Raw genomic sequence first — 20705 nt, 5'->3', positions numbered from 1 at the left:
AACGAAATGGAGGGTGGTGCCACTTACTTAATTCACTCTATTGTAGATCAAATTTAAGCTGATGCGGGTGCCTAAATTGGTATTAAGGGGGTGCATATATGGTAAAAATAGACGAGGTATAGCTAAAAAATTTTCTTGACCGGTTCCTGGGCACCCTCTAATATACTCTATCTCCGCCCCTGATTCGGACTGGTGAACCATGAACCATAACAATAACGTAAGGGTATGTTTTTCTTTAGCTAAAACCAAATTATGGAATGAGAGAATAAAAAAACCGTAGTAAGTTTTTTTTTCAAAAACATTAAGATGTATCTACAGTATAATTGATTTATAATTATATTATAGCTGCATTGTAACTATATTGTAATTGTATTATAACTACTGACTACAATATAATTTATTAAAACTTGCATTCAACAATGCTTTGATTAGGTAGCACTAGGATCTTACGCCTGATGCGTGTGAAAAAAATTCTTTCTAGCAATGTTTTCTCTTCATGCACAAATCTTAAGGTGATCTGATGGTCACAGATCTGGAAGTTTTGGAGGCAAAAAACTTGCGAAAATTTTATAGGAAATCCGTTATGGAATATTGAGCTTATTTTTACATTTCAGCTTGTAAAAATATTAGTCCAAAAACTTACTTCGTCAGTATTGCTTATATATTTTTTCCAAAGCTATTGGGTAACTCTACATAAAACTAGGAACAAAACCCGCGCATCTATGCGAGCAATTTATTATTGTTTGTAAAAAGAAAACTAGTCATATCTCACCATATTTACTATAAGAACAATAGATTATCTTATAATCATACAAGAAAAAAAATTATATCATAAAATATACCATAGCTTTTGACACAAACAAAAATCACTTTTTTCTGGTTATATGTGAACTCGCCTATCACACCATCCTTCGCAAACATACGAGTTAATATGGGTTTTGATTTTCTTTTGTTTTATTGTAAATTTGATCCACCTATGTATGTATATGATGGAAAAAATATATATTTGTCGATGAGTGATGCTCGTAGACCGGATGAGTAGAGTATTGGGGTACGTTGGAACGAGGGTCTACGTAGTATGACATCAAGCAGACAAAAGACAAGGATTATACTGGTTCAGGCCCCTTATCAGGTAATAGCCCTAGTCCAGTTTATATGGGATTGATGATGATGAGAACAGATTACAAAGAGAGTACTCGAAACAGACGATACCGACGAGATCATAGTCGATGGACTCGACGAGATCTCCCGGCGACTTGGCTCCACGTACTCCGGCTTCGTAAACTTTGGTGGGTGTGTCGGAGAGGAATTCGATTCCTGGAACCCCTCCTAGGGGGTCCCTTTTATACCATGGATCTTCTTGACCCTCAAGAAAGGTTTGAGGGGATAGGACCTGGTACGGTATAACAGAAATTCTATCTCTTGCGAGTAGGACTTCGGAAATCACTTAACTCGTAGAGATATTTCGTTCCATCCGAAACGGTTTCCACGTGATATTTATGGGTACAATCCGTATATGTTAAGATATACCTTATCGAGATATTCCATAAGTTGTAGGATAGGAGGTATATCTTATCCGCAAACCTGACAATATTGTTAAAATTATTTATGCTAATTATAAACACTATTTAGATGATTATGACACAATTAAAAGATATAATGTGGTTTATGTGATATTTTTTTATTGTACACATGTATGTTTTTTTGGCAAATAGTAGTGTTCCGTACGTACATAATTTTACCTCTTCCTGGGACATACTTTTCTCTCATAGGGTAGGTGTGCATATGTGTACTTATATGACGAGTGTGCACGCGTTTATATGAGCACTTGTGATTGCCTTTTATATCACTAGTAAAAAAATACTTTCAACAGAATTGGCGGGATGGTTTGAAGCATTGTTGATGTGGCTTCTTTGACAACATCATCAGGAATAGTTGCTATATATGCACAATTCGAGAAAAAAAGCGTAGAGCTTTCAAAGAAAGAGAGAGAACTATTCGATGGGATTGATCGCGTACACACACTTCTTCTTCTTCTTCTTCTTCTTCTTCTTTTCTTTTTGACATATCTTTGTGTACTTACATACAAACGGAGGGATTAGCCGGTTTTTAACAATGAATGATTACTTGATAGATATAATCTAATAATTAAAATAATAGATCATCAGTTTAAGTGTAAATCAATGGTTAGGTGTTTTCTTTTTTTTTTCTTATAATTTTTCTTAGATTTTCTCTAATATATTACAACGTCATATGCCATCTTAGAAGAGTTTATAAGAGTGTAGGAACGATATTACTAATAGCCGCAATGGATAACGATAACTTGAATAGATCATCTAATGGTTGAAAATAATGTATCCACTGATTTAAGTGTAAATTAATGGCTATATATTTTTATTTTTTTTCTTATAAGTTTCGTTAGATTTTTCCTAATTTATTAGAACATCACGCGGTATCTTAAGAGCGTTTATAGGATGTTTAATAGACTTTTTAGTATATATAGTAGATAATATTAGTATACTCTTTTCAAACTTGCCAAAAGTCAAACAAAAACACGACAATACGCGCCATGTCCACGTTAGCCCGTGCCCCTGCAACCGGGAGCGGCGAGCAGGCGCCTCTATTTGCGCGGGAAAGCTCCGGCCTGTCCACAAATGGCGGGAAAGCCAGCTACAGAGGCGCCAAACTGGGTTTGACCGGGAACAGCTGGCCCTGCGACCGCAGCAAACGCGAGCCGCAGTGACACGAGTTGCAGACGCCACCCAGGCAGGCGCAGGCCCTGGCCATAAGAGCAGGTACGATAGCAGGCTATAAGCCAGCTATAAACATATTTTAAAGAGATAAAAAAAGAGAGAGAAGAGCAGCGGACTATAGATCTGTAGACAGCTGCAGCACGGACTTTAAGACGTAATGTGTGTATGACAGGTGGGACCAGGTATTAATAGTATAGTAAATAACTATTGTATAAATTAACTATTATATTGGCTATAGATGATTTAGAGCAATTAGTGGGTTGCACTATTGACCTTGCTCTAAATACAACTAATCGATCTTTCACTGACTGCTGCCTCGGTCAATTCGGTCACAAGCTCCAAGCCAAGAAATGCTCTCGGTTATCTTGAAAACCGTACGGTCTCCGTCTCCTCTGATCGTCCTATCACCAAACTTCGCCAGCTTTGGAGCTCTGTTTTCTTCGGTAAAACCCCTCTTAACAACGTCCATTTGGTACGACCACCGGCAGTCCGGCACTAATTATCCGTCTAATAAAAACACACTACTAGCAGGAGTACTGTACTTCATTACACTGTAGCTACGTGAAAATTATATCGATCCATGGACGCTAGCGGGCGCCGCTGCAGCTGCATTTTCTGACCTGTTCGCACGGCACGCGCATGCAGATGCAGTGTAGACGCAACAGCTACTACTACTCACGAGCCAGGCAGCCAGGCAGTAGCAGCAGCAGCAGAGGCAGAGTGCGTTTCTTTCACCGAAGCGGTGCGCTGTTGCGACGGGCGTGTCGCTGCGGCGGCGCAGGCGAGTGGCGAAAGGTTGGCCGGAGCGACTCCCAGAAAGGGGAGGAGCTACGGCTGCGCTGCGCTGCCGTGCCGCGTGCTGTGGGAGCGTGCAGGCCGGTCTGGAGACAAACGCCAAAACAAGAAGAGGAAAAAAAAACACTCTACTACTCGAGCTACTGATGTTCAAAATGCTCGTCAAACCGTCGAGTCTTTGTTTGCGCGTTCTTTATCGTTGTTTTTTCGCCTGTCTCCTGGTTGGTGTTCTTGCATGTCTTGGCAATGTAGAGACAGGGTTAGAGAGTACTCCCTCCGTCCTAAAAAAAGACAAACCTTAAATTTCCGTGCTAACGTTTGACTGTCCGTTTTATATTAAATTTTTTTATAATTAGTATTTTCATTGTTGTTGGATAATAAAACATGATTAATACTTTATGCGTGACTTATCTTTTTAATTTTTTTATAATTTTTTCAAATAAGACGGATGGTCAAATGTTGGACACGGAAACCAGATTTGTCGTTTTTTAAGACGGTCTTTTTTTTGAGACGGAGTGAGTAATGTATGGTTATAGTACTAGTACTACTACTAATGTCCATCTTTTATGAACTGTGCTCGCTTGAATCGGTCGGGAAGAACACTCGGGCCCCTCGCTGCTCTCTTCCTCCACTCGAACAAGATCGCTTTTGGAAAAAGTTGCGTCTCTCTCGCAGCAGAGAGCATCCAATGCACACACCAACATTTCGTTTTTCAAAAAAGAAGGCAACCGTGCATGACGCCCATCCGATACAAAAGGAAAAACAAAAAGCAAAGAACTTGTAGTTGTACCGATAAGAGCAAGTCTAATAGTATAAGCCAACTACTGACTCTAATTCATCTACAGCCAAATCTAATAGCTCATTTATATAATAGTTACAGTACATACTACACTATTAATACCTAGTCCCACATATCATACACACATTGCGTCTTAGAGTCCGTGCTATAGCTGGCTATAAATCTGTAGCTCGCTGCTCTTCTCTCTCTTCATTTATCTCCTTATAGCATCCTATTGTACATGCTATAAGTGCAAGTACTACTACCGCTACCGTAATCAGCAACTCATCGGCCGCTCTTGAATAAAAAGGAGCACGTCGCTCTCCGGGCACGTCACGAAATAGGGGGGCTCACCCAATCGGGATCCGACACAGGACACCCCGGGCTTGCATCACTGCAGGTTCATGTTTTCATTTCGCTCGTATAGAGTAGGGCATCCACGATATGCTAAAAAGTAGGTAGTAAGAAACTCTACTACCTGGTTTACTATTATGGGGCATGTAATAAAGTGGTCAATAGTATCATCTGGGTAGTAGCACTAGTACTAGGTAATAAGCAATAAACAAATATTAAAACTCTATTATCTACTTCACCCATCCACTCCTCTTAAATATGGGACCCAGCTTACCTATACATTGTGAGAATCAAAACAACTTCTATCCAATTTTATGGGTCTCATCTTACTACCCACTTAGTAAATATACATTGAGGTAATAATATCATCCGTTGTCATCGTCAGTAATCATCGCTAAAAGCAACATTAGCACCATGCAAACGGTGGAAATCATGTCACAACCGTATTCCCCTGTGTGCATGGGGCTCTCTTTTCCTATTCAACCATGCAATCAATCGTTCTGGTTATCTTTTCTTCTTTCGTTTTTTCTTTCTTTTTTATATACCAGATGAAACCAGTCATTTTCTGGTGGGTGAACACGTCCCCACGTCCACCGCCTCAACGCCTCACCCTCCTGATCCGAATAGCGTTTTTTTTTTCCAGAAAAAAACCCGAGAAAAAAATGCGTAAACACTTGAAAAAAGAGGGGCAAACGCTAGCGTAGTTTTTTTCGTGGCCTCCCGAATTTCATTGGACACGATAATAACAGCGGCCTACGCAACAAACACTTTTTCTAGTAAAGAGATTTTATGGGAAAAAGAACTACAGAAAAAGCTTTTTATTGAGAGGGAAACGTGAAAAACTTGAACGAAAGGACGCGAAAAAACTCTGGGTACGATGGTTTCGGCGAGTTCGCAGGACCAAAAGGGTCCCACCACGTCGGCCACAGCGGTTGCCGTGGACCCCACCGACCGCGACAACCGCGCCGCCGTTATAATTGACGGAGAGGGAGGGTGACGTGCGTGGCGCGGGGCCCGCCCGACAGCGACGTGGGCGCCAAGCCGTATCGGGAATCTCCGGCGTGGCGCGCGTCAGCCAGGCGCGCGGAGATTCACAGGAATCCGAGAGGCCGCTCTCCTCGGTGGGACCCACGCACTGGGGTGCGGCTCACTGACATGTGGGCCTATGGAGAGAGCGACAGGTGGGTTAAGCGAGGACTACATGGCAGCAGTTTGCCGTTTGCTTGCCTCGCCCTTATCCGCATTGCCACCACTTCCACGGAAGGGATTCTGACACGCCACTGGAAAACCTGCTGCAGTTTCGATCAGTACTTGATTTTAAAGGCAAGGCTTCAAATTCAAACCAAAAATGAGAAATTATTTTTTCGAAACGGTGCATGCGTAGGGGCAAAAAAAACGGTCTCCCCAGAAATCAAACTCCCCTCCCGCCACACGAAGCACCATCCCGATCACCAGAAGGGACGCCTCGGGTGGGTCCCGTGGTCAGTCACCGATGCAGCGGTTCGTCGCCGTCGGCGTCGTTTCATCTGGCTCGTCGCCGAACGGGCCACCCGGTCCCGGTTCAGTTTCACCGCTTTTCACTCGATTTATGGCGGGTTATCGGGCGATGTGAAAAATGCAATGACGCAGTGGTGCGTTACGGTGCGCAGCATTTGCCTACTACTGCTGCTACGTGACATGTGCCCGACACCACACACACATCATACCACTGCCTCTTTCTCTTTTCCACTCACCGTAGTACCAAAACTCCCCGCTTTAAAGCGCTCACGACTTTAATGCGCTGTAAAAAAAAATCGTCCTGAGAATATGCAATTCTCGTGACCGTATGGCGCTAACCCATCCCTTTACCCCCGCCGACGTGGCGTGCATTCAATGGAGCAATAACAATCTCACTAGGTACACGCACGAAACACGCCGTGAATACGCCGTGATTGGGCACTGTTCGGTGTGAGATTTTCACAACTGGGGATTGACGAGAGGTGGTGCGTACAGCGGCCAGGGTAGAGTGGGTGTTGTATCGCCGATGTAAAAGAAATTAAGCTTTTGCTTCTGCTCCATTTTGGGTCCATTTGGGTGGTGTGATCTTCTCTAAAATCGGTTGAACCACCATTTAGCAAACGGTGTAGTGGGTGAAATGCGCTTGACATGATCGCCCCACGCACACAAACATCCGGCAAAAATATAGGAGTAGATCCGAGATGAATTCGTACCACAACTACGTACTGACCCCATAATAACTCCCTCGGTCTTGCATTGCACGGCCCAAAAAATACGCGCAAGAGTACTCGAAATCCCCCTCGCTGACGCTGAACAGGGGAGAGGCATTTGGGGGCGCTACGGTTCACCGGCCGTCACTCAACTCCCACTTGCTCACCACTCCAAAAAAAAAAGAAAAGAAAAAAACATTTGATTTAAACCGCTTAATTTACGCAAAAAAAAAACACTGAGAGATGATAATCCGGCTTCCCTTTCTCTCTCCTCTCGCTCGCCTCTTTTATAGCCCCCGTCGCGGCGAGGCCGAGCAGCATTTTGACTCGCGGTGCCGCCGTCCAGCGACATTCTCGCGCCCCCCATCTCCTTCTCCGCCCGCTTCTTTTCGGCGACAAGAACCTCTCTACTCGCCGCCGCTTGCGTCGCGCTCGGCTTCGCGCCCTTCGTTCTCCGCCTCCTTTGTGTGTGGGGGGGACCGGCCGGATAGCTGGTTGTGGCCGCTGTCCGTACGGTTCGAAGCTGTCACTACTTGTTCTTCTCGTCGTCCTCGGGCGGGCAGAGGTTCTCGCCCACCAAACCGGCACGCCATAACTCTCGGGGGGGAAGGAGGTGAGGATTGTTGTGGTGGGGAATTGGAGGGAAATGGCGACGGAGTGGTCCGACGGTGGCGAGGAGTTCTTGCTGCCGGATGAGTTCCTCGACGACGACTTCTTCTCCGAGGAGGAGAAGGCCGCCGTGGCCGCGAGGAGCGATAGCAGCGACGAGGAGGATTGCTTGGCCGGCCTCTCCCGCCGCCTCGCTGGGCTTCTTGGTGACGACGGCGAGCGCGACGCGCCTCCCAAGGTGGTTTGATTTTTCTTGGTTCTTTCAAAGGGGGATGATGTGTGTCGTGGTTTCTGATTGGTTTTTCGTGTGCAGGCGGAGGTGACGGTTGGTTCGCCGCAGTCGACGCTGTGTGGGCTGCCCAAGTCCGGCCAGGAGAGCCCGAACGGCGGGGCGTCTCAGGTGAGCTCGCCGCCGTCGTCGCCGTTGGAGCAGAAGCCGGCGGACCCGTGGGACATGCTCTATGAGGCGGCAGGTCAGGTGGCGCGCATGCGGGTCACCAACAGCATCCCGGTGCCGAACAATCCCTACGGCTTCCCCGCCCACGGTGGCTTTGCCGCTCCGGCGCGCAAGGCCTCGCCGCCGCCTCCCGTTGCTCCACCGGCAACAAAGGTCGCTCCCGCCGGCTACTACCATCCGCTCGCCCAGTTGCTTACACAGCGCCAGATTCAAGCCGCACAGGTACTTGGTTCATGCTGAGATTCTTCAGTTGCACCGTCGTTTTCCGCGGTTTTTTCTCCCCCTGACATTTTTCTCCTGTTTCAGTTTCATCTCCTCAAGCAGCAGCAGCTGCTGAAGTTGCAGAGGGATCGGCATCTCGCCGCGGCCGCCGCGTGGGGCGCGAGGCAGACGGCAGCGGCGAAGACCGCCGGGTGCGGAGTCGCCGCGTCGCCTGTCGACATGAACCCTGCGGCGTGGCCTCCCTTGCAGAAGCAGCAGCACGCGCCGGCACCCGGAGTCGGGGGTGGCGGCGGCGGCGGCATGCGCGCCGTGTTCCTCACCCCGCCCGGCGCCAAGCGCGAGCGCAACGGCACCGGCGTCTTCCTCCCTCGCCCGGCCGGCGCACCGGCGGAGCCCAAGAGAAAGACAGGTGCAGTGTCCGCCATTTTTGGCCGTTTCCTTTTGCCGGCGTATTCCCCTGTTCTTTTGGCTCAATATTCTTCCCCTTTGGTGTTTTCCGCGACCCTGCAGGCTGCTCGACTGTTCTTGTCCCCGCCCGTGTCGTGCAAGCGCTCAATCTCAACCTCGACGACCTCGGCGCCCAGCCTCGCTACCCCGGCGGTTTCGTTCTCGATCACGGTAACCACCACATCACATGCCGCGAAATCCTCTTTTCTCGACGGAAATGGCAAGCAAAAGCTTATGTCGAGTTGTTTTTTTTTATGCAGACGCTTTGATTAACCGGAGCAACGCCATGCTGGCCAGCCAGAAGCGGCGCGCGTCTCCAGCCGTGCCGTCGCCGGCGCCGGCGCCTGCGCTCTGCCACAGTTCGTGAACTTTTTTGTGTCGGCCGGAGCAGACGAAGGATGATGCACCAAGATTCCGGCGGCCCCCTTCTTCTGGCTTTGCGTCAAGTTTAATCATATTAATTAAAGTTAGTAACAGTACTTCGTCTGTTAGGTGGTAGTATTAGCCAAAGAGGGTAGTAGGAGGCAGTAGTATCATCAGCGTTAGGTTTGTTCGTTTGATTGGTGATATATTGGTTTTTTGGTGTGGACGGAAAGCGGCGGAGACGGAGACGGAGACGACGTGCAGTAGAGGAAATCCATGTCTTCGGTTTGGTGGTTTGGCAGAGTGGTTTGGAAGGAATAATAATAAGTGGTTCTTTTGGAGGGCGAGAGAGAAATGTTAGCGGCTTGTGCAGCTTGCAAGCAAGAAGTGACAAGGTATCATCAAAGTGGTTTATGGATGGGTCATCTTGGGGGAGCCAAAAATAAACCCATTTCTACACCATCCATGGCTTTGCTTGCTTTGGGTGCTTGCCAAGAAGTGAAGTACCAGCGCACACCCAGCTAAGGTCTCTCTCCCTCCTCCCTCCTTTTTGCAGTCTTTTACTTGCAAAAGAAGCTTGCCGTGGGCTCCGTGAATAAGGGCGTTCCTTTCTTAAGGAAAAAAAAGAAAAGAAAACTATGGATTTAATTGCCATTTTTCTTGTACTAGCTTATAGGTGCCCTAATCTTCTGTTTTGGTTCGGCACAATAAGATTCTTATTTAGAGGTGTAGTAGTTCGGTGCTTAGCCGCAGCAGCAGCAAAGTTGGGCTGGGTGTTGTTAAACTACAGTTGTACTTGTACCATCAAAGCCTTAATATATGAATGATGGTGAGTATTTTTATTGCTTAATACGGTGTCTTACTAGTTGACAATAAATACATGATTATAGAGTGGATGGTGTAGTACACTTGCACAATGGAGGATGAACAGTTTGTCCGGCGACTAACCGCCTAGGAATCTGCCTGGCTGTGGGTCAGCATCTGACTACATCTCCGGTAGTCCCCTGCGTGCTCGCCGAGAAAACGACGCATCCCCAAAGAGAGTCCCAGGCTTGGCTCGGCTAGCTCGATCGCAGGATCCAGCGTGGGTCTAGCTGGAATGGGTGGCTCAGCCGCTGGAGCCATCACCATCCATCCGTCCGTCCGTTCCGTCATAGTAGCTCTCTGCCTCTGCCGATTTTAATGGCCTTGAAGAGTTTTGGCGGGAGAGCCTCTGCTTGCTCCGCTCCGCTCCGCTCCACTGCCCGCCATAAAAGCAATTTTGGATTGGATCATGTCATCATCCCCCGTCTTCCTCTTGGACTGGCCCTGGCATGCGTATTCATGGGCGCATGAGTTCGGCCGGTTTATATTCTGCTCTCTGTGTTTTGCATGCGTCCTCTCCTCTCTTGACCCGGTCAAAGGCCCAAAGCCCTCCTCTCTTTTTGCTCGATGTTTCCGTCCGTCCGTCCGTCTCTCACCATTGCGTTGCGTCGCATGGCGCACCAGGCGTGTTTCCAAGAGAAAGCGCCCTCGGGTTCCACCGACTCGACCCCCGAAAGTAGACCCCCTCTCTTCCTCGCCTCGGGCCGTGTTACGATGATCTTGTCCCTTTTTCCCGCTGGGGTAAACCGCACGGTATCCCATCCCAGTTTTTACCTCCTCCGCCTTGCGGGCTCGGGTGGCGCGCACGACGGCGTGGGTGTGGGTGCGCTGCGCCGAGCCGAGCAGACGGGGATGGGGGAGCGTCGTGATCGGTGGAAAGGTGGTTGCGCGCACCTGATGGGGGTGAGGAGTGAGCTGGTGGATTGATCGATCGATCGATCGGTGTGGGGGGCAACCGGCGCCCATGTGGCCGTCACGTTGGGGACGAGACGGCGGGGGGAGGGGAAAAAAGAGCCGAGGTGAGGCGCTGGTGAGGAGGGCCACCACCACCGGCCGGTCTCGGCTTGCTACTAGTACTAGCCAATGAACCAATGGCGATACTGGGTTGGCAACCTAAACTGGACTAGTGTTGTGGGGCCACCACCCTGTAATCCGTTTTAATCAGCTCCGACCAATCAGTTTAGAAATGCTTGCTGCCTGCCTAGCTTAAGATGTACTCCTACTCTATCGAGCGTATTACTAGCCTGTATGGTGCTAGTACTATTTGCATACTGGTCACTTGCACATATTCTACATCTCAAACCACAAGTTGAGTAATCACAGATTATTAGTATCCCTACGCCTTGTTGCACCTTCACTATGGACATCGGATGCGAACTACACACTCCTTGAACGAGTGGAAGTAAAAACTTTCGGAGACTCACGTAGGGGCCCAAATCCAATTGGCGAGCTTCCAGAGCGAATTGACATGAGAGGAGGATACATGTCGCTGCCGTCCGGTGCAATTTATCCTGCAATTTTCATGTACATGAACCGTGCTTTGTGCGGACGTAATCAAATGTTCCGGCTATAGGGGCACATAAATAAAGGAGTAGTTCTCCGTATCACGAATGTATAGTGCTGCTCCGTTGGTCAGGCTGATGGTGGGCGTTCATTATCTATCTGCTCTAAGCCTAGGTCGTCACATGGATGAATATAGCTGTGGCAACCATCGAATTGTTAAATCGAAGGTGAAGTTCCAGTAATCTGTATAATCGAATTGTTAAAAGGAGTAATCATCTACACAGAGCCTTGCCTCTGCTAGCAAATGGAGGGCAGAGTGCTCAGCCTGCACTCTTTTGGTCTCCGCTGTCTCTTACTAGATTCTATAATTAGGGCCTTAACAAATCATAGGACGGTAGTACGACTGGGACCCCCGTTTTGCAGCAAGCTTTGCCACTGATTGTGCTCAGTTGAATGAACTCGAATGTATGATTGATTGCCTCAGCACGCACTCGCAACCGGCCGACGTTTTCATTTTCTTTTGCAGAAAAAGAAAATGTATAGGGCCTATTTAAGTCCCTATCTTATTGAATGTTTGGATACTAATTTGAAGTATTAAACATACACTAATTACAAAACCTATTTTTATAATCTCGGACTAATTCGCCAGACGAATCTTTTGAGTCTAATTACGCTATAATTTTGATAATGTGATGCTACAGTAAACTTTTGATAATTATAGATTAATTAGGCTTAAAAAATTCGTCTCGTGGATTAGCTCTCATTTATGAAATTAGTTTTTTTATTAGTCTATGTTTAATACTCCAAGTTAGCGTCTAAACATCCGATGTAACATGGGCTAAAAAGTTTTAGCCTCATCTAAACACCCCCATAGTTTGGCGTTGTTCAGATACAGTGACTTGTTCAATGGTTTGTTGGAACGTAGAGCTCTCTTCTGCTCTGTGTTGTTCACCCACCAATCCCTCGATAACCAACATCTGCTGAAACTTGAAAGCATGTGTGAAATTCGGTTGCCGTTTGGCAACATTATGTATGAACATACATACGTCTGTATAACAACAAACACCGGAGAGATCACAACCACCCTGCAAAATTTCGCTCCGACGCGCATATATATATATATATATGATAAGTGGAGTATATGGTTGCACACACCGGTAAGAGCAAGTTTAATAGTATAGCCAACTACTAGCTCCAATTCATTTATAGTCAATCTAATAGCTTATTCATACAATAGTTACATACTACACTATTAATACATGGCCCCACCTGTCATACACACACTGCGTCTTGGAGTCCGTGCTACAGCTGGCTATAAATCTGTAGCCCGCTGCTTTTCTCTCTCCTCATTTATCTGCTTTAAATATGTTTGCAGCTGGCTTATAGCATGCTATTGTACCTCCCCTAAGAAGTCGTAACTAATCCTTAATAATTTTGTCGGCAACTAATTCTCCAGTGAGATCATACATTATTAGCTAGGCCGATACATTCAACTTGTTCAAAGGTATCCATCTTGGGAGAGGAGGAGGTTCTGTTAGACTTTGTTCAGCAACTAGATTAGTAGATGGCAGATGGCTCTGTTCATCGTATGAATGAAAATTTTCAGGTATCACGTTGGTGGCGGATGGCGGCAACCGAGACAAATGCGTATGAACAGGGTGTGGTAGATCGATGGAGTAGACGCCGACAAAGCGAAAAGAGAATGTCCCTGGATCTGGGCGTGATGACAGTTCACCGGCTTGCTGGGGCAGCGGTTAGCTGTTTCTAGCTGTTGGACCAGCAGGTGTGTAGTGGCTGGGTTATTTTTTTTGCCCTCCTCGTCAGGACTAAACCGAGGAAGGATGCAGAGGGGACCGAGATACACAAACACAACCACTGTCAGCAGAGGAACAGCTAGGATCTAGTAAGACAACCAGTTAATTAACTCTGGTGCCTTTCCCTTTGAGGACCCTGCAGGGGTCCACACTATTGTCTTTGGTGACCAAAAAATATCTACAGGAGGGGCATTGCATTATGGGGCTGAACTATGTTTTATATCTCCTCCCCATGGATTTGGTTTCTTTTGGATCGTCAAATTAGATTATTGGACGAGAATGTAAGGGGAATTGCATTGCTCTCCAATACGATTTTTGTCTAGTTGCAAAGCGCGTAAAAACGATTATAGATGATTACGAATCGGTGGATTCTACTTCATGTGTGGCTGAAAAACATGATAAAATTGGCTCTTCCCAACCGCCTACTCATTGGCGTCGAGGAACTGTTGATTCAAGTGAGCAGGTAGCTTGTTGATAGCTTAACCACCTAAGAAAGCATCAGATATGAGATAGAGTAACACATGTAACCAAACGGATTTATGTAGAGTGGTTGGATATATTACCGAACTTGCCGAAATGGGTTACTCTATGTTACGGACAAGTGTTCATGTTCTCTCTGTATTTTTGACACATAGTAGTACAGATATTGTCAAGAAAGACAGCTGTGCGTACTAGAAGGAGGGTGATTTCTTAAGCTAGGACAGTGATCACTAGTGCAGTAACAAAGTACTCTAATGATCTAATCTACTCACAGACTGTAGCTATGTGCCTATGTATGGTCTACTGTGCAAAAAGGGTTTGTTTTAAGCTTTCTTCGGGATGGGGTTTGACCGTTTGACACAATTGGCAGGCACTGCTGTCCAGAGCATAGCTGAGGAATGCAACTGAGAGGCCCACCTGTCGGCCAGTGTGATCTCGAGCACGCGGCAATCCATTTTCCGAACATGGGTTTCTTAACTTCTCATTTCGATCTGCTGTCGCAGAACATGGCGAGCCACCCCCGACATTAATAAGGCAACTCTACGTGCCAGCGCGCGCTAAGCTGCCGTCGACGGACGCTGCAAGCAACACAAGTCGGCTCGACCAGCAGCTAGCGCTAATCAACGCGACGCATGGACCATGGCACGGTGCACGGATGGGCTCCATCCAGCAATCTGCTTATTTAAAGATGGCTTCCATTTCGGTGCTGGATTGATCATCAGAGCAGGTACAATAGTAGGCTATAAGTCAGCTACAAATATATTTTAAGAAAATAAATAAGAAGAGAGAATAGCAGCTGTAGCACGGACTTCAAGACGCAATGTGTATATGACAGGTGAGACCAGATATTAATAGTGCAGTATGTAACTATTATATGAATGACCTATTGGATTGTCTATAGATGAATTGAAGCTAGTAACTGGCTATACTATTAAACTTGCTCTCATTGTTGCAGAAAGCAAGAAAACACACCATATATTGCCAAGACGCAACTGATAAATAGCCTCCTCTCGCGGCCATGCCGGCCGGCGGGGCCAACGGTGGCGCAAGAGTACAAGCCACGGATTGGCCCCGGTCGGCGGTCGCTGTCGTGCACCCGCCGACGGCATGTCGCCGGCTTTAAGAAATCGCGCGCGCGCACGGACGGGACGGGACGGGTGGCAGAGGACACGCGCCCCGCATGTCGCGCGCACGAGCACGAGGAATCGGCGCGCGGGGGCAGATGGATGGATGCGGCCCGGGTCGCGTCTGCTTCACGCCTCGGCTATCCTCGATTCCCTGCGAAGTTGTGATAGATCAAGTATGGCGTGCTGCATGGATTGGCTTGTCCCGTTGTTAATTTGCTGGAAGCGTCGTGCGTACATTACGATCGATAGAAGGCGACGTCGCTTTTCGCCGCGGTGTTGCTATAATTATATCGACACATTTTGTAAGTAATCACAGTAGATTTCTTGTTCAATTGATCTCCCTTAAGATTAGTGTACGATTGCAATAGCATGTTGTCACGCCCTGAACTAGTCTCGAACGGAACTAGCTCGTGACGTTCCAAATTAACCTGTTAATCGATAGCAGTCCCAGGAAACATTATTGGTATCACAGGAAGACAGAATATCACAACAACAGAGGTCTCTTTATTACAGAGTAGGAGTACAGTCATGTTAGGTTGCGGACAGATCCCGAGCTCATAACTGCATTACAAAAGGGAAAACGGAAGCCAAGACTTGGACCAATCATCACAGGCGCGACTTGGGAACTAGACCGAAACCCTAAAACTCATCGTAGCCGACTTGCTCCTGGAAGAACTCCTTGTCAGCGGGATCCACTTCATCTTCTTCAGCAACTGGGGGGATTATTTTTTATAGAGTAAGGGTGAGTACAGGAGTACTCAGCAAGCCATGGGAATTAAGTGTTTAATGCAGGCTTCAAAGAAAAGGCTGTTGTTTTTGCAATTGATTTTATTTAAACTCCTTTTTGAAACAATTAAGTGAGTGCTTCTCAAACGACACGGATGTGACAGTGTGTCTCGTCCGGTCGGAGTATGTGCAATGTATCAATCTTTGAATTGATTCAAGGTTGGCACCCGGCCAACAGCTTTCAAACAGCCACCCGGGCCTGGCTAACCCCATCAGCCGCAGATTTTCCAAACATCGAACCCATTCCACAACAACAATTTCACAAAGCAGTAGTCAAACAAAACTACGCTAGGAATCACCTCACATCCGCCCATGACCGTGGGCACGGCTGTTCGAACAGTTTAATAACCTCTGCAGAGGGGGTACACTTTACCCACACGACATTACTAACCCGGATCACCCAGCCCATGCAGAACGGCCATGTCTAGAGACCTTGAGGCTTTCATGACAAGGCATTTCGAAAGCCGACACAGGTTCACCATATGCCAACGAGAGGGGTCCCAGACCAACACCAGGTTAGGTCCCAGACCATACTGTGCCAGGAAATCCGGGGGTTCTCCCCGGCACCACCCCGTTGAATCCACATGTCTCTCGGGGTGTCCCATTACACCCATGTGGTCGCACTTGTCTTATGTTCAGATGAAATTCCAAGGAAACGGTCCTTAAGTGCAAGAGCGGGAAACCGTACTCCCGGTACGTTCCCCGGTCCGCGATTTTGAAAATTCATTTAGTTCGCAAGCACCGACCCAGGTGTCGGGTTTTCCAAGTCTTTTGTAAAACCCCAAGTTTTACCCATCGTTGGATATTTTAAATTTGAGGGGAGGTGTTCCGATGCGCGTGCCCGAAGGCCCGTGCATCGAAGCACAACAGTCGACAAAGGAGGTTTAAGTGTTCAATAATTCAAGGAGGATAATTGCAGCAATTAGGGTTGGGGCCGGCAGGCTATCTCGCAAGCCATGGCCGAAATACTTGTGTTAAACCTATTCATGCAATATTTGCGGAAAAGAAATACTTAGATTTAAATTATAGGTGCAAGATGATCAAAGGTGACTTGCCTTGCTCGAGATCTTGAGCTTGATCCTCGAAATCCTCGCACTGCGGGTCTTCGGGCTCCGAAACTACACATGAAACGGGAGAACTCAACAAACGATAAAAATAAAGCCCTATTATTGACCTCTATGTGTGCCATTGGATAGATCTCGAGAATTGAGGATTTTTGAAAGTTGAACGGAGTCAATCGGATGTACGGTTGAGAAGATATTGAATTTCTAAGATTATTGGATTTTTGATCTAAAGGAAAAAGGATTTATTTAAATCCTTTTGAAAAGAAAAGAAAGAGGGAGGACGAGTAGACTTCCCTCGGGCGGCTAGGGCGCGGCCCGAGAGAAGAGGCGCGGCTCGGCCGAGCTAATGGGCCGGCCGGCCCGAGAGGACTCGGCGCAGTAGGGCGCGCGGGAGGGGAGGAGAGAGGGAGCCGGTGGACCGGGCTCACCTCGCGTGGTCCCAAGTGGGACCCGCTTGTTGGTGACACGGTTCATCGCGCGGAGGGAGCACGCGGCGCGCGCTAGGGTTTAGGGGAGGGACGCGGTGCACGCGCGCGGCTCGCGGTGGGTGCGGATGCGGCGGGCCCACGTGCAGCCTCACGGATCACGGTGGACCGCGCGCGCGGGCGTGGCGGAGGGGAGCGGCGGACCGGGGTCAGCTTGACCTGGTCGCGGCCGAGGTGGCGCCGACGTGGCGCCTACGTGGCTGCCACGCGGGCCAGCGGGAGGTTGAAGAAGGCATCGGCCGGAACGGACGGCGGATGGCGGCTGCGAACGGCGGGGCGAACCACGGCGATACAGGCGAAAGCGAGCACACCGGGAGGTAGCACGGGACGAGGGGAGACGAGCCAACGGCTCAGATTCGCCGGGGGATGCTCGACGGCGGCGGATTGCGGCGGCGGCATCCGGCGGCGAGAAAAGGGGGAAAGGGCGACGGCGCGACGGGAGTTCGATTCCTCCAGACCAGAGGATCTACGCGGCCACCGGAGTCCGTTCCTTGCGCTGGATTAGGAGGGAAGGCACCGAGGGAGGCCGCCGACGAGAGGCGCTATCGAGGTCGGGCGGCGACGGCGGCGAGCACATAGCGGGCGGCGGCAAGGCTTGGGGCGACGCCAGCTAGCTACGGGGGTCTAGTCATGCTACTACCCGAGTCTAAGGGGAGGAGAGGGAACGAGGAGGGAGAACGGGGAGTGCACTACTGCGACGGGGTGAAGGGGCGCAGTGACGATGGCCGACGGCGCGAAACGTGATCGTTTCGGCCTCGGGCCGAGGAAGAGGAAGAAGACGAGCGCCCGGAGTCCACGTCACGCGTCCACGAACGCGCCGGCTCCTCCGGCACGCTTAGCAATGGACGGCGACGACGAAACAGGGAAAGAGAGCGGCAATGGCGAGGGTGAAAACGGGGGAGATTGGTTTGGGGAGGGGCTCGGGTTTATAGGCGGCAATGTCGGTTCGGAAACCGACCTTGGGCGACACTAGGGTGCGAGGGAGCTTCGAGGGGAAGAGATAGGCTTCACGGGCGCGGTCAAACGCGGGCAATGGCTTGGGCGGCTGCTCCTCTGCGTCCATGGTGCGGGAACCGAACGGAGGAAGCAGGGGCTGGGCCGAGAGGGGAAAGGGAGAAATGGAGGGGAGAAAGGAGGCGCGCGCCATGCCAATTTGGGAAGGGAGAGGGATGGGAGCGGGAGCTCCGTCTTCGGGTTTTGGACGGATGCGAGCGACGCGGCTCGGGCACGTGTGCTGGCTCGCGGGGCAGGGCGCGGCGCAGGCGCAGCGTGGCAGGGCGCGGGACCGGACGGCGCAGGCACGGGCAGCAGGCGGCTGACGACGGCGGCGAACGCGTGGGCACGCGCGCGCGTAGCAACAGCGCGCGGGTTCGAAATTCACGGGCGGGGGGTCGCCGGGGAGAGAGACGGGGAGAGGGAGAGCGAGAGAACGAGAGAGAGGAGATGGCGCTCGGCTCGGCTCGGCGTCAGCTCACGCGCACGCGCGTGCTGCGCATGGGCAGAGCGAGGGTAAAGCTGAGGGAGAGAGAGAGAGAGAGATGGGCCGAGAGGGAAATCGGCCCACTGAACCTGAGGGAGGCAAACTAGACTTTTTCAGAGGGGACGGAATTTGGGAGAGGTTTGGATTTGAAATTTGAATTCGACGATGGATCGGGGATTCGAGATCAGAGATTGGCACGCACACAGACAACAAGCAAAGAAACGACTTTCGCAAATAGGGTTTTTAGAATTTAATTTTCCCGCTAGGCGCCACGACGGAACGGGCGCTACACATGTGCATGGAACGTCTTTACGTGTTTCGTGTTGCATCGTGAAGCCAATCAATTCAAATTTCTCATCTCGTCAGCATGTGTTTTCATGAAAAAAACTACTACATATATAATTTCAGGACTTACATATGTAATTTTTGAACTTACATTGTAAATATACTAAAATTACATATGTAATTTAGAGACTTACATATGTAATTTTAGAATTTACATTGTAAATACACTAAAATTACATATGTAATTTAGGGACTTACAATGTAAATACATGCTGACTATTTGTTGGTGAAAAATATGGCGCTATAAATATAGTTACCCCCTTTCGCCGAAAAGTTTTTGGGAAGGGTGCATTTTCGGATCTGATGTTGAAGAGCCGGCGCATTGCACGTATAAGAGTTTTTCCGAGGTGACTACGAATCGGACGCCCGATTAATCGGGCTCTATTCCACCAAGTAGATCGGAATTATTTCACTAAGTAGATCGAAAATGTTCAATCGTTTAAAAAAAATGAAACACAACCAAATCACCTCATGGAACATTTTGCTACAACGTATGAAACAAACGGTTTTCAAAAAATCGGGTGTTGTTTTACCATATATAAAAAATGTTTAAGCAAATAGCGAGATGTTTTAATTCACTGCAACATTTGATCTATACGTAGTGAAACATCCTGAGTACAACAAAAATTGAAACGGATTCTCTTAATAGAGCGTTTCCATAATATGTGAGTAATTTGTTGCAAAAAAATATACCGTTTAGTAGTTTGAAAACGTGCACGTGGAAAAGGAAGGAGATGGGTTGGAAATATTAGGGGAATAACACACAGATCCGGAGCGCTCCTGCATATTGGATGCGTGGGACCGGCCTCTCTCCCACATGGCGGATGCGCGGGACTACCGCTCCCATACGCACGCCCTTTCCCAAATCGTGAATACATGTCCGCACGGAAAACGGAGCAGTACATTAGCACATGATTAATTAATTATTAGTTAATTTTTTTCAAAAATAGATTAATATGATTTTTCTGAGCAACTTTAGTATAGATACTTTTTGTAAAAATTGCACCGCTTAGCAGTTTGAAAAGCGTGCGCGCGGAAAATGAAGGAGATGAGTTGGAAAAAATTGGGGGATTAACACGGAATAACACACGGAGCCGGAGACTGGCTCGATACCGCGCGCTGGAACCGCGGGACCGCGCCAGTGCCGCGCCGCCGTTATGCAGTACCGCCACGCTCCCCCGATGCCATCGCTCCCTTGCTTCGGCGCCACGGTACTGACTTGATCCCGCAGTGTAGCCATGCGGGACCGGCTCAGTCGCGCATCCCGGTTCCGCTTGACTGGCTCGAGTCTGCGGTTCGCCCTCGCTCCCGCGCAACCATTCCACGCGGATTAGATATATTTTTGTAAAATAATCTTATACAGGTATATAAATGCAAAATATGATAAATAAAATTACATTTTCAAATTCTTTTCGTCTATCGTCTCTACGTGGGCACCATGCGAGCGAAAACCCAGAACGGTAAAACACCAAACGGCAGTAGTCGGTGTCATGGCTCATGGTGTGCGGGCCCACAGCACGTCTTCACTACAATAGCAGGCTATAAACCAGTTATAAACATATTTTAAAGAGATAAAAAAAAAAGAGAAAATAGTAGCGGGCTACATATCTATAGCCAGCTATAGGGATGAAAACGGAGCGGATAGTTTCCGTCCACTACGGACAAAAACGGATACGGATACCTTTCGGATCGGATAATTCTCGGATAGTTCGGATACGGATACGAATACGGATATTTTCTCCCGGATATGAATACGAATATGGTACCAGGGT

The 20705-nt window shown here is 48.5% G+C and overlaps 1 protein-coding gene across 1 annotated transcript; it reads left to right on the top strand.

Moving 5' to 3' along the window:
* The first annotated feature begins 7188 nt into the window (after positions 1-7188).
* LOC127774467 (uncharacterized) lies at positions 7189-9835 on the top strand. Its single transcript, XM_052300724.1, has 5 exons — positions 7189-7734; positions 7810-8175; positions 8260-8584; positions 8686-8793; positions 8883-9835. The coding sequence occupies exons 1-5, from the start codon at positions 7534-7536 to the stop codon at positions 8987-8989; spliced, it is 1107 nt and encodes a 368-aa protein (XP_052156684.1). The 5' UTR covers positions 7189-7533; the 3' UTR covers positions 8990-9835.
* The last annotated feature ends 10870 nt before the right edge of the window (positions 9836-20705 follow it).

This window comes from Oryza glaberrima, chromosome 5, assembly GCF_000147395.1.
Source record: "Oryza glaberrima chromosome 5, OglaRS2, whole genome shotgun sequence".
Classification (NCBI taxonomy): domain Eukaryota; kingdom Viridiplantae; phylum Streptophyta; class Magnoliopsida; order Poales; family Poaceae; genus Oryza; species Oryza glaberrima.
Note: the sequence above shows the minus strand (reverse complement) of the source record. Positions and strands in the feature narration are given on the sequence as shown.